The following is a 12438-nucleotide window of genomic DNA, read 5'->3' as shown; positions in this document are numbered from 1 at the left end:
ATAGGGTTGAGAGAAGAGTAAAATGTACTAACACAGCCAAACCTAAAGATAATAAAGATTATAAAAAGATAATAATAATGTGACCCCTTTTGAACCTCCCTCCCCACCCCACCCCTCCAGGTTGATACAGAGCCCATTTGTTTCCTGAGCCATACAGCAAATTCCCGTTGGCTATGTATTTTACATATGGTAATGTAAGTTTCCATGTTACTCTTTCCATACATCTCACCCTCCCCTCCCCCTGCCCATGTCCATAGTCTATTCTCTATGTCTGTTTCTCCACTGCTGCCCTGTAAATAAATTCTTCAGTACCGTTTTTCTAGATTCCATATGTAGATTCCATATGCTAGAATACGGTATTTATCTTTCTCTTTCTGACAAACAGGTTTTAGGTTCATCCACCTCATTAGAACTGACTCAAATGCGTTCCTTTTATGGCTGCATACTATTCCATTGTGTATATATACCACAACCTCTTTATCCATTCATCTGCTGATGGACATCTAGGTTGCTCCCACGTTCTAGCTATTGTAAATAGTGCAGCAATGAAAAATGGGATACATGTGTCTCTTCCAATTTTGGTTTCCTCAGGGTATGTGCCTCGGAGAAGGCAATGGCACCTCACTCCAGTATTCTTGCCTGGAAAATCCCACGGGTGGCGGAGCCTGGTGGGCTGCAGTCCGTGGGGTCATTAAGAGTCAGACACGACTAAGTGACTTCCCTTTCACTTTTCACTTTCATGCATTGGAGAAGGAAATGGCAACCCACTCCAGTGTTCTTGCCTGGAGAATCCCAGGGACGGGGGAGCCTGGTGGGCTGCCTTCTATGGGGTCACACAGAGTCGGACACGACTGAAGCAACTTAGCAGCAGCAGCAGCAGCAGCAGCAGCAGCAGGGTATATGCCTAGGAGTCGGATTGCTGGGTCATACAATGGTTTTATTCCTAGTTTTTAAGGACTCTCCATACCATCCTCCATAGTGGCTGTATCAATTTACATTCTCACCAACAGTGCAAGAGTATTCCCTTTTCCCCACACCCTTTCCAGCATTTATTGTTTGTAGACTTTTTGATGAGGGCCATTCTGACCAGTGTGAGGTGATATCTCATTGTAGTTTTGACTTGGATTTCTCTAATAATGATCAATGTTGAGCTTCTTCCCATGAAGCAATCCGTATGTCTTCTTTGCAGAAATGTCTGTATAGGTCTTTCTCCCACTTTTTGGGGGAGAAAGATTGGGTTGTTTGTTTTTCTGGTATTGAGTTGTATGAGTTGTTTGTATATTTTGGAAATTAAACCTTTGTCAGTTGTTTCATTTGCTATTATTTTCTTCCATTCTGAGGGCTGTCTTTTCACCTTGCTTATAGTTTCCTTTGCTGTGCAAAAGCTTTTAATCAGGTCCCACTTCTTTACTTTTGTTTTTATTTCCGTTACTCTAGGAAGTGGGTCATAGAGGATCTTGCTTTGATTTATGTCATTGAGTGTTCTGCCTATATTTTCCTCTAAGATTTTTATAGTTTCTGGTCATACATTTAGGTCATTAATCCATTTTATCTTTGTGTATGGTGTTAGAAGGAGAAGGAAATGGCAACTCACTCCAGTACGCTTGCCTGAAAATCCCATGGACGGAGGAGCCTGGTAGGCTACAGCCCATGGCGTCGCGAAGAGTCAGACACGACTGAGTGACTTCACTTTCACTTTTCACTTTCATGCATTGGAGAAGGAAATGGCAACCCACTTTAGTATTCCTGCCTGGAGAATTCCAGGAACGGAGGAGCCTGGTGGGCTGCCATCTATGGGGCCGCGAAGAGTCGGACATGACTGAAGCAACTTGGCAGCAGCAGAAGCATGGTGTTAGGAAGTGTTCTAATTTCATTCTTTTACATGTAGCTGTCCAGTTTTCCCACTACCATTTATTGAAGAGGCTATCTTTGCCCCATTGTATATTCTTGTCTCCTTTGTCATAAATAAGGTACCCATAAGTGCATGGGTTTATCTCTGGGCTTTCTATCTTGTTCCATTGGTATATATTTCTGTTTTTGTGCCAGTACCATACTGTCTTGATGACTGTAGCTTTGTAGTATAATCTGAAGTCAGGAAGCTTGATTCCTCCAGCTCCATTCTCCTCTTCCAAACTAAAAATTACTGTAATTCTGTAATTCTGTTGCCTAAAGCAGTGCCCAGCAAAATCAATCCATACAAACAGTGTAAATTTGGACATCTGATACATAAAAAATGTATTTTTTAAAATTCTGTACTGTATTTCCATTTTCCCAACAAGGCTGTAAGTCCCAGAGTATGGAAAAAGAAATTCTTTTTATCAATGCTGCTTAGTGCACTGTCCTATTTTAATTCAATGCTTAGCCAGGGTTGGTTGCTTTTGACGTACTTTTACCAACGTATTCTACAACTGAAAGTACCATTTCCAACATAGTAGACATCACATGAGAGCAAATGGCACCAAGAAAAGTTGGCACCAACTGGTCAAGCCAAAAACAGTCATCCTAGATTCTCCTTCGATGATGAGCCTCATTCAACCCATTGGAAGATTCTAGTTGGTTTTATTTTAACCTCTAAACTATACCTCGAAGCCAAATAATTTCCTCCATCCTCAGTTCGACCCTAGTTTAGGCTCACTTGCATACTTCCCTGCATATTCTTCTAGCTAGCTCAGCTCCTTCATGTTCATGCAGATGTCACCTCCTCTGAGAGGTCTTCCCTGCCAGCATGCCTAAAGGAGGAGGCTCCACCTCTATTCACTCCCTAATGCATCATCCTGTTTTCAGTTTTCACTTAACATATGCTGTAATTATTTTGGAAACTTCCCTTCTGTACCTGCTTACTGCCTCTCTTCCCACACAAGAAAACAAGCTCCATATGAACAAAGACCTTGCCTTTTCTGCCAACTTACATATCCCCAAGACCTAGCACAGTGCCTGCCACAACTGAAAGATTAAATGACTGAAAATCAGAAGGGAAGAAAGGAAAATCAACAGCTTGCAACAAACCTCAAGGAAACAAAGACTCGTAGTGGTACATTTGCTACTCTAACCCTTTGCATAAAATCACAGAATCTGAGAGCCAAAGAAATATTATTTACCTTTCCACTTTTTGAGTACAAACACAAAATCAAACACACCACTCTCTGGTTAATCACATAATCTAGCAATGGAAAATATAGTCATGATATAAAAAATGCATTGCAGTGAGTTGTTAACATAACTTTTAATTGTATGTTTACTTACTATATTAGCTTTGAATACCTAACATTAACTTTAATCTGCATAGTAACTTAGAATTTTACATCTTTTTTGCAAGATCAAACTGTTCATGAGATTAACACTTGACAAGCACTTAGAACAGGGTCTGGCAAGCTAAAGTGTTAAATTTACTTTTTCTTATTACACTTTTCATTAGAAAACTGCAATGAGTACAAGTGTGAATGAACTCAGGCCTCTTTTTTCTACTCTAGAACTCTCCAACAGACTCACATCCATTCTTTCCCTCAAAAGCAATAATGGCTCACATAGAAACATCTAATAAATGACCCTCTCTTCATTCAATTTCTAATTTCCATAATGGTAAGAAAAGGGGCTTTCCAGGTGGCTCAGTAGTAAAGAATATGCTTGCCAAGCAGGAGACACAGGTTCAATCCCCAGGTCTGAAAGATATTCTGGAGAAGGAAATGGCAACCCACTCCAGTATTCTTGCCTGGGAAATCCCATGGACAGAGGAGCCTGGTAGGCTACTCTCCATGGAGTGGCAAAAGAGTGGGACACGACCTAGCGAATAAACAAGAAGAAGAAAAGGAAAGGGCACTCCATAACGGCCAAAAAAGAAAAAGAAGTCCCTTCCATTTCTTCTTCTTGTCATTTTATAAACTTTATAACAAAAAAAAGGGGGGGGAGGTGGGGGCATGCAGACAGCAACAGCAGCAGTACCAAGCCTACAAAAACAAGATATCTGCCAAGGAAAAACCTAGGAGAACAAAGGTGGAACCAGGGTATTAGGTGACTTGACTGCAGAGACCCTCCCCCAACCCCCCCCCCCCAACTCTAGAAACACCACACAAAAAGGGATGGGTCTAGAAAAGGATTAACGGATCCAACTGGTAAGGGAATTCCAGATCAGTATGATGGATGCACTGCGAGTAGAAGCCTAGCAAAATCGCCCAAGATCAGTACAGGTCTACAATAAGATTCTCTGAAATCAACACGACTTAAATTGCAATTTTTCAAAAAATAACAATTATTATGCAAGCATAGGTTCAGTTCAGTTGCTCGGCATATCCAACTCTTTGTGACCCCATGGACTGCAGCACAGCAGGCCTCCCTGTCCATCACCAACTTCCGGAGTTTACTCAAAATCATGTCCGTTAAGTCAGTGATGCCATGCAACCATCTCATCCTCTGTCATCCCCTTCTGCTCCAGCCTTCAATCTTCCCCATCATTAGGGTCTTTACAAATGAGTCAGTTCTCGAATCAAGTGGCCAAAGTACTGGAGTTTCAGCTTCAGCATCAGTCCTTCCAATGAATATTCAGGAATGATTTCCTTTAGGATGGACTGGTTGGATCTCCTTGCAGTCCAAGGGACTCTCAAGAGTCTTCTCCAACACCACAGTTCAAAAGCATCAATTCTCCAGCGCTCAGCTTTCTTTAGACTCCAAGTCTCACATCCATATATGACTGCTGGAAAAACCATAGCCAAAAGCCTCTTGATGAAAATGAAAGAGGATATTTTATTTTATTTTTTTTAATTTGATATCTTCAAATTAAAAAAAAAAAAGAAAATGAAAGAGGAGAGTGAAAAAGGTGGCTTAAAGCTCAACATTCAGAAAACGAAGATCGTGGCATCTGGTCCCATCACTTCATGGGAAATAGATGGGGAAACAGTGGAAACAGTGACTGACTTTATTTTGGGGGGCTCCAAAATCACTGCAGATGGTGATTGCAGCCATGAAATGAAAGACGCTTACTCCCTGGAAGAAAAGTTATGACCAACCTAGATAGCATATTGAAAAGTAGAGACATTACTTTGCCAACAAAGTCTGTCTAGTCAAGGTATGGTTTTTCCAGTGGTCATGTATGGATGTGAGAGCTGGACTGTGAAGAAAGCTGAGTGCCAAAGAATTGATGCTTTTGAACTGCAGTGTTGGAGAAGACTCTTGAGAGTCCCTTGGACTGCAAGGAGATCCAACCAGTCCATCCTAAAGTAGACCAGTCCTGGGTGTTCATTGGAAGGACTGATGCTGAGGCTGAAACTCCAATACTTTGGCCACCTCATGTGAAGAGTTGACTCAATGGAAAAGACCCTGATGCCGGGAGGGATTGGGGGCAGGAGGAGAAGGGGATGACAGAGGATGAGATGGCTGGATGGCATCACTGACTCGATGGACATGAGTTTGGGTGAACTCTGGGAGTTGGTGATGGACAGGGAGGCCTGGCATGCTGCAATTCATGGGGTCGCAAAGAGTCAGACACGACTGAGCGACTGAACTGAACTGACTAGACGGATCTTTGTTGGCAAAGGAATGTCTCTGCTTTTGAATATGCTGTCTAGGTTGGTAATAGATTTTCATACAAGGAGAAAGCGTCTTTTAACTTCATGGCTGTAGTCACCATCTGCAGTGATTCTGGAGCCCAAGAAAATAAAAGCCTGTCACTGTTTCCACTGTTTCCCCATCTATTTGCCATGAAGTGATAGGACTGGATGCCATGCTCTTAGTTTTCCGAATGTTGAACTTTAAGCCAGCTTTTTAACTCTCCTCTTTCACTTTCATCAAGAAGCTCTTTAATTCTTCTTTGCTTTCTCCCATAAGGGTGGTGTCATCTGCACATCTGAGGTTACTGATATTTCTTCTGGCAGTATGTCTCATGATTCCAGCTTGTGCTTCATCCAGCCCAGTGTTTCTTATGATGTACTCTGCATATAAGTTAAATAATCAGGTGACAATATACAGCCTTGACATACTCCTTTCCCTATTTGGAACCAGTCTGTTGTTCCATGTCCAGTTCTAACATGTCAGTTGCTTCCTGACCTGCATACAGATTTCTCAAGAGCCAGGTCAGGCGGTCTTGTATTCCCATCACTTGAAGAATTTTCCAGTTTGTGGTGATCCACACAGTCAAAGGCTTTGGCATACTCAATAAAGCATTAATAGATGTTTTTCTGGAACTCTCTCGGTTTTTTTTTTTTTGATGATCCAATGGATATTGGCAATTTGAACTCTGGTTCTCCTGCCTTTTCTAAAACCAGCTTGAACATCTGGAAGTTCACAATTCACATATTGCTGAAGCCTGGCTTGAAGAATGTTGAGCAGTACTTTACTAGTGTGTGAGTTAAGTCCAATTGTGTGGTAGTTTGAACATTCTTTGGCATTGCCTTTCTTTGGAACTGGAACGAACACTGGCCTTTTCCAGTCCTGTGGCCACTGCTGAGTTTTCCAAATTTGCTGGCATATTGAGTGCAGCACTTACACAGCATCATCTTTTAGGATTTGAAATAGCTCAACTGGAATTCCATCACCTCCACTATCTTTGTTCATAGTGATGCTTCCTAAGGCCCAATTGACTTCACAATCCAGGATGTCTGGCTCTAGGTGAGTGATCACACTATCATCATTATCTGGGTCATGAAGATCTTTTTTGTATAGTTCTTCTGTGTATTCTTGCCACCTCTTCTTTATATCTTCTGCTTCTGTTAGGTCCATACCATTTCTGTCCTTTATTCAGCCCATCTTTCCATGAAGTGTTCCCTTGGTATCTCTAATTTTCCTGAAGAGATCTCTAGTCTTTGCCATTCTATTATTTTCCTCTATTTCTTTGCACTGATCACTGAGGAAGGCTTTCTTATCTCTCCTTGCTATTCTTTGGAACTCTGCATTCAAATGGTATGCTGCTGCTAAGTCACTTCAGTCGTGTCCGACTCTGTGCGACCCCATAGACAGCAGCCCACCAGGCTCCCCTGTCCCTGGGATTCTCCAGGCAAGAATACTGGAGTGGGTTGCCATTTCCTTCTCCAATCAAATGGGTATATCTTTCCTTTTTCCCTTTGCTTTTTGCTTCTCTTCTTTCCAGAACTATTTGTAAGGCCTCCTCAGACAGCCATTTTGCTTTTTTGCATTTCTTTTTCTTGGGGATGGTCTTGATCCCTGTCTCCTGTACAGTGTCACGAACCTCCATCCATACGTTCTTTAGGCACTCTATCAGATCTAATCCCTTGATTCTATTCTCACTTCCACTGTATAATCATAAGGGATTTCATTTAGGTCATACCTGAATGGTCTAGTGGTTTTCCCTACTTTCTTCAATATAAGTCTGAATTTGGCAATAATAACATGCAAGTATACATGTTATAAAAGTGTACTAAAACATCTATAACTTCCAACTTAAAACCTAAAATGAGATTCCAAAATTTATTCAGAATAAAGAACAAAAGACTTTTACGTAAGATCCTTAATATAGCTGCTAAAATATTTTTTCTCAGATCCTTAAGATCTGAGGCCAGAGTTCCACCTAGTACAAGGTAACCTGAAACATATTTAAGCATCAGGAAAGTGTATTTAAACAAGTAAGGGATGCACCGATATTCAGCTTTAGCTTTACAGCACAGCTAAAATCTGCCATTCAGCTTCAGCTTTAGACCTGTTTTTGGAAGGCAAAGGAGCTGAAACCTACAAGGTCATTTTTGGCATCAATAAACTTGCCCATGATCAATTACCTTATGACTGAGTATCTTGTGATGACAACTAAACTTTGTCACTAACAGTATATCATTTGAACTTATTGCAAACATCTGCAGATTCACTTGAAATACAGGCTAAGAATTCTAGTTATGACCTACATGAAACCATGTGTTTTACATGTTGAAGTTACATAAACCAAGAAAACATCAGTAAGTACTGCAGTAATAAAATGCAGTAATATATAATTTTGGGAGCTGTTCACTCTACACCACAAAATAATTTAAAACTTCCAAATAACAATTCTTGGAAACATAATTTGGAATAAAAATATCAAAAGAACATATATCAGCCAGCTCTTTCTATAAATCTTAGTACCGCAAAATAAGAATAATTTAGTAACTCTAATATTTCTACAATTTTAGTGTATTACTAGATCCCTGGGTTGGGAAGATCCCCTGGAGAAAGAAATGGCAACCCACTCCAGTATTATTGCCTGGAAAATCCCATGAAGAGAGGAGCCTGGTGGGCTACAGTCCATGGGGTCGCAAGAGTTGGACACGACTTAGCAACTAAACCACCACCGTTAAACTAATGTTTAAGAACTATGCTTTTTAAGTATTTACATTCAGTCCTGAGACCTTCAAGAAAAATCCACTTGGGAATTTTCATGTCTTGTGAGAAAATTAAAAACAGAATCTCAACTTCTGTGAAAGAGCAGAAGTGTACCATTTTAGCAAAAACACCTATCCAGATAAAGCGCTGACACCTGCTTTTCACCTTGGAGCATTCTCCCACTCTCCTATTTAAAAGAGTAAACAGGGGGTTTATCGCTCCCAAGTTTACCCTGGGTGTTGCTTACAGGCCCTGCTGTCAGTGAAGGCCTTCTGAAGCACCTGTGCACCTTCCTTCACCTGCTCCTTAGGTGAGCGGGTGGGGAAAACTCATGCTCAAATGAAAGACAGCCCTGTGTCTCAGGCGCATCTTGCGAAGCTCCTGTTAGCCCACCTTCACAGAACAAACCTGCTCTCGCCCAAACCTCACCCCTAACAGAGTTGGGGTGACTGGTGCTGGGAAGATGGCAGAAAACGACCTGAAAACAACATGGGCTTCTTTGGACCAAGAAGCAAGGGCTTCGCGGCCTAACTCAGCAGGAAATTTAACCTCCAGGTCCTTCTGTTTTCTTCTCTCCTGCACGCAGATTAAGACTGTTCTCGCAGGAGTGTTACGCCAGTGAAGCTACCAACAGAGATACAGTAACACGTATGGACCCTAGCACCAAGTAGCTGCTCAGTAAACGCTGGCTCTCACTGTCCTGCGCACTTCAGCGCTGCCTCCTTGGTTTCAGATATTACCTATCCTCCGGAATAGCGGCTGTAACAGTCTCAGCAGATACAAAGGCTTGGTATTTTCCCGTAATCTCTCCTCCTAAGCGTTTGCTTTCAACCTCCAGCATTTCTAGGCCATTCCCTGACGAGAACTGCCATGTGCTGGTCCTACTCACGTGTCTCTAAACTTCTGGAAGGAGAGAGGGAGAAAAATCCAGAAAAACTGAGAGAAAGGGGCCGAGATTCAAACATTATCTAGAGGGCACCACCCAGAACTCACATTACACAGTTTGAAAAGAGGGGAAGAACTGCTGGATGCCAGAAGGAGATGCTGAGGCCTGCGGTAACGCGGCGCTGTGGGCAGCGCCCCCACCCCCATCTATCCCTACCGGGAAAGCGAGGCGTCTCTGGTCACATTTCCACATCCTGAAGCAAGAAAGGCGGCGGAGCTGCGTGCGCGCCCGAGAGACAGACACCCGCGCGTGCCTCTGCCAGCGCCAGGACACAACCCCCCGCCGGGGCCAAGGCGGAGGGAGGCAGCATCCCGCCCCACTTCCTGCAGCGGAGGAAAGACATCTTGCCGCCGGGCGGCCGGCGGCGGAGCGCGCCCTGCCGCACCTACGTGGCGCCGCCGGCTCGGGAGGAGCGGGGCTCGGAAGCCGCCCCGCCGGCCCGGCTCCCCGCGGGGCTCCCGCAGAGAGGCGACGCGCGCGGAGCCCGCGGGCGCGGCTGAGGGGCGCGCGGCGCGGCGGGAGCGGGCGCGCGCGGGCCCCCGCCGGGTCACCCACCTTCCTCACGCGGCGGGCCGTGTAGAGCCCCATGCCGTCCTGAACACGGGAGGACTTCAGGGAGAACCTGTCCGGCACGTACATGCCCAGCATATTCCCGCCGCGCCGCCGCCGCCCTCAGCGCCGGCACCGGGGAATTGGGGTGCCGGGGCGGCGGGGAGAGGCCGGCGGGCAGGAGGAAATGGAGCCTCCCTCCCAGAATCCCCACCTCCCCGCCGACTCCAGGATCCCCCGCGGCCCAGCCCCTCCTCGTCCCGGGTCCGGCTCGGCCGCGAGCGGCAGAGGCCGCGGCTGCCACGGCGGGCGCGGGGGCGCGGGGACGCCGCGGGCGGGACGCCGCGCGCTGATTGGCCCGAAGTTAGCGGCCCGCACCCGCGCGCGGCGCGGAGCCTCGAACCCGGAGGCCGGGGAGCCGAGCCGCCCGCCCGCGCGCTGCGCCCAGCTGGGCTACATGCCCGCCCTTCTCTGGCCTCTAGGGTTCGACTCTGAACTAGTGCTCCCAGTCGGGGGATTTTACACTCTTCAGATGCAAAACTAAATGGGTCTTGACAGAGCTGGGGCCATCCTCCAAAACAACTTTACAAGTTTCAGACCGAGAGCATACTTACTGCCTAACTACTGAGAGCAGTCCCTGAAATTTCAGCCCTTTTAATCTGTGAGGTCCGCATCTTTGGTTTGCTGCTGCTGCTAAGTCACTTCAGTCGTGTCCGACTCTGTGCGACCCCACGTCATGCTTATTTCAGAGGCTTAAGCTCCTAGGGGAGTAATAAATACGTTGATTAACGTTCAGAGAAAAGAGGGTGTACGCAGCCTGCAAGTAATCCATTTCAGGTTAACTCGAAATTTGTTGTGAACAATTGAAGAAATATTTAAATCCAGTTGAAATTAGTTCTCTTGTGGTGTCCTAATCCCTGGAAATTTCTTACACTTCCAAAGATAAACTATCCCCGCGTCTTCTCTGCCTGGAAAATCACTAGGCCAATTATGGATTTTCAGTCAAAATGTAAGATGGGGGAAATAAAAGGGAGTGACCAAACAATGGAATCTGAAATTTCAACCGTAAATTAACAAGTCGTCTTTTAGTGTTTTTAATAAAGTTAGTAGATACTGCAGTGACATTCAGAATTTCAAAAGGATGTTTGTTTCTTCAGGAAGAATTGGAATCTCTGTACTCATTTCTCTGGATATTCTTGATCATTTTCTGTACTGGGTTCTTCTCTCTGAAAGTATTCGATGTTCTCAATAAGTATTGTTTCTTATAAACCGATAAAATAATAACAACTTTGACAAAATTAAAGGCACACTGTTCAGAAACACTCATCCGAATACATTTTAAATATCTTATCGGCTTTATTCAACCATTCATGATTTAGCCAACATCCACTGTGACTGAAAGAAAGGAGCTCTGAGCACCTATACAAAATGAAAGGCTTTTATGAGCAGAAGGGCTTAGGAACAAGGAAGTCATACCAGGTAAAAACGGATTGACTACTGAAAGGTATCTTTCTTTTAGGTGATAATGGGGGGTCTATTAGGCATATCACCTAAACTAATGCTGATCAAGCACCTACCTATTGGCTGGCCAAAGCTCCCATTTTCTAGGAGAGCCAAAATTTGGGATTGTCTCAGTTTTGATGGAGAATTTAGTATAAGGAACTCCATTTGGGGCCTGTTGTCATGTTTTTCGGAGAAGGCAATGGCACCCGACTCCAGTACTCTTGCCTGGAAAATCCCATGGACGGAGGAGCCTGGTAGGCTGCAGTCGATGGGACCGCTACCAGTCGGACACGACTGAGAGACTTCACTTTCACTTTTCACTTCCATGCATTGGAGGAGGAAATGGCAACCCACTCCAGTGTTCTTGCCTGGAGAATCCCAGTGACGGGGGAGCCTGGTGGGCTGCTATCTATGGGGTCGCACAGAGTCGGGCACGACTGAAGCAATTTGGCAGTAGCAGCAGTCCTGTTTTTAGCGACACAGGTGGAAATGATTCCTGTCTTCCAGGCTAAGGAAAACTTTGGAACATAAAGAGTCCTAATTTCCTAAGTAGGAAATTTTTATTAAAGTTCAGAAAAAGGTTTTTGAAAAAGCATCATGAAGAAAATCATGTTAATAGTGATATTTGGAAATTTTTTTTTTTAATGTCCAGAGTATGTTTTTTTTTTTTTTTTTTAAATTTTATTTTATTTTTAAACTTTACATAATTGTATTAGTTTTGCCAAACATCAAAATGAATCCACCACAGGTATACATGTGTTCCCCATCCTGAACCCTCCTCCCTCCTCCCGGGAAATTTTTAAGAATTAAATAAATTATGAAGAAAAAAAAATACTGAAGGGTAGGTGGCTAGGGATGAGAAGAACAATTGCCTTAATCATTCTCTGAGTTCTGATCTCTTTGACCTACCGTTGAAGATATCTAACTTTTCATAGGGCTCTGTGCATTAACTTGGGCTTCCCAGATAGCACAGTAGTAAAAAAATCCACCAGCCAGTGCCAGAGACTAGGGGCGGGGTTCAGTCCCTGTCCCTGGGTTCAGAAGATTCCCCTGGGGGAGGAAATGGCTACCCACTCCAGGATTCTTGCCTGGGAAATTCCATGGAATGGGGAGCCTGGCAGGGTACAGTCAATGGAGTCACAGAG

General features: G+C 44.3%; 1 protein-coding gene across 8 annotated transcripts in view; it reads right to left on the bottom strand.

Annotated features, from left to right (window-relative positions):
* The window catches only part of PRDM5 (PR/SET domain 5), a 255853-nt gene extending 245757 nt beyond the window's left edge, over positions 1-10096 (bottom strand). For 2 of the 8 annotated variants that reach the window (XR_011567054.1, XM_070791013.1), the window contains exon 1: positions 9797-10096. Coding sequence is in view for 6 of the 8 variants with exons in the window: in XM_070791013.1 (XP_070647114.1) it covers positions 9797-9889 (93 nt within the window). In the remaining 2 variants the exon portion in view is untranslated. The remainder of the gene's footprint in view (positions 1-9796) is intronic. The other 6 variants (XR_011567055.1, XM_070791012.1, XM_019962203.2 and 3 more) reach the window with 4 other exon arrangements.
* Between the last annotated feature and the right edge of the window lie 2342 nt (positions 10097-12438).

This window comes from Bos indicus, chromosome 6 (genome assembly GCF_029378745.1).
Source record: "Bos indicus isolate NIAB-ARS_2022 breed Sahiwal x Tharparkar chromosome 6, NIAB-ARS_B.indTharparkar_mat_pri_1.0, whole genome shotgun sequence".
NCBI classification, from domain to species: Eukaryota; Metazoa; Chordata; class Mammalia; order Artiodactyla; family Bovidae; genus Bos; species Bos indicus.
Note: the sequence above shows the minus strand (reverse complement) of the source record. Positions and strands in the feature narration are given on the sequence as shown.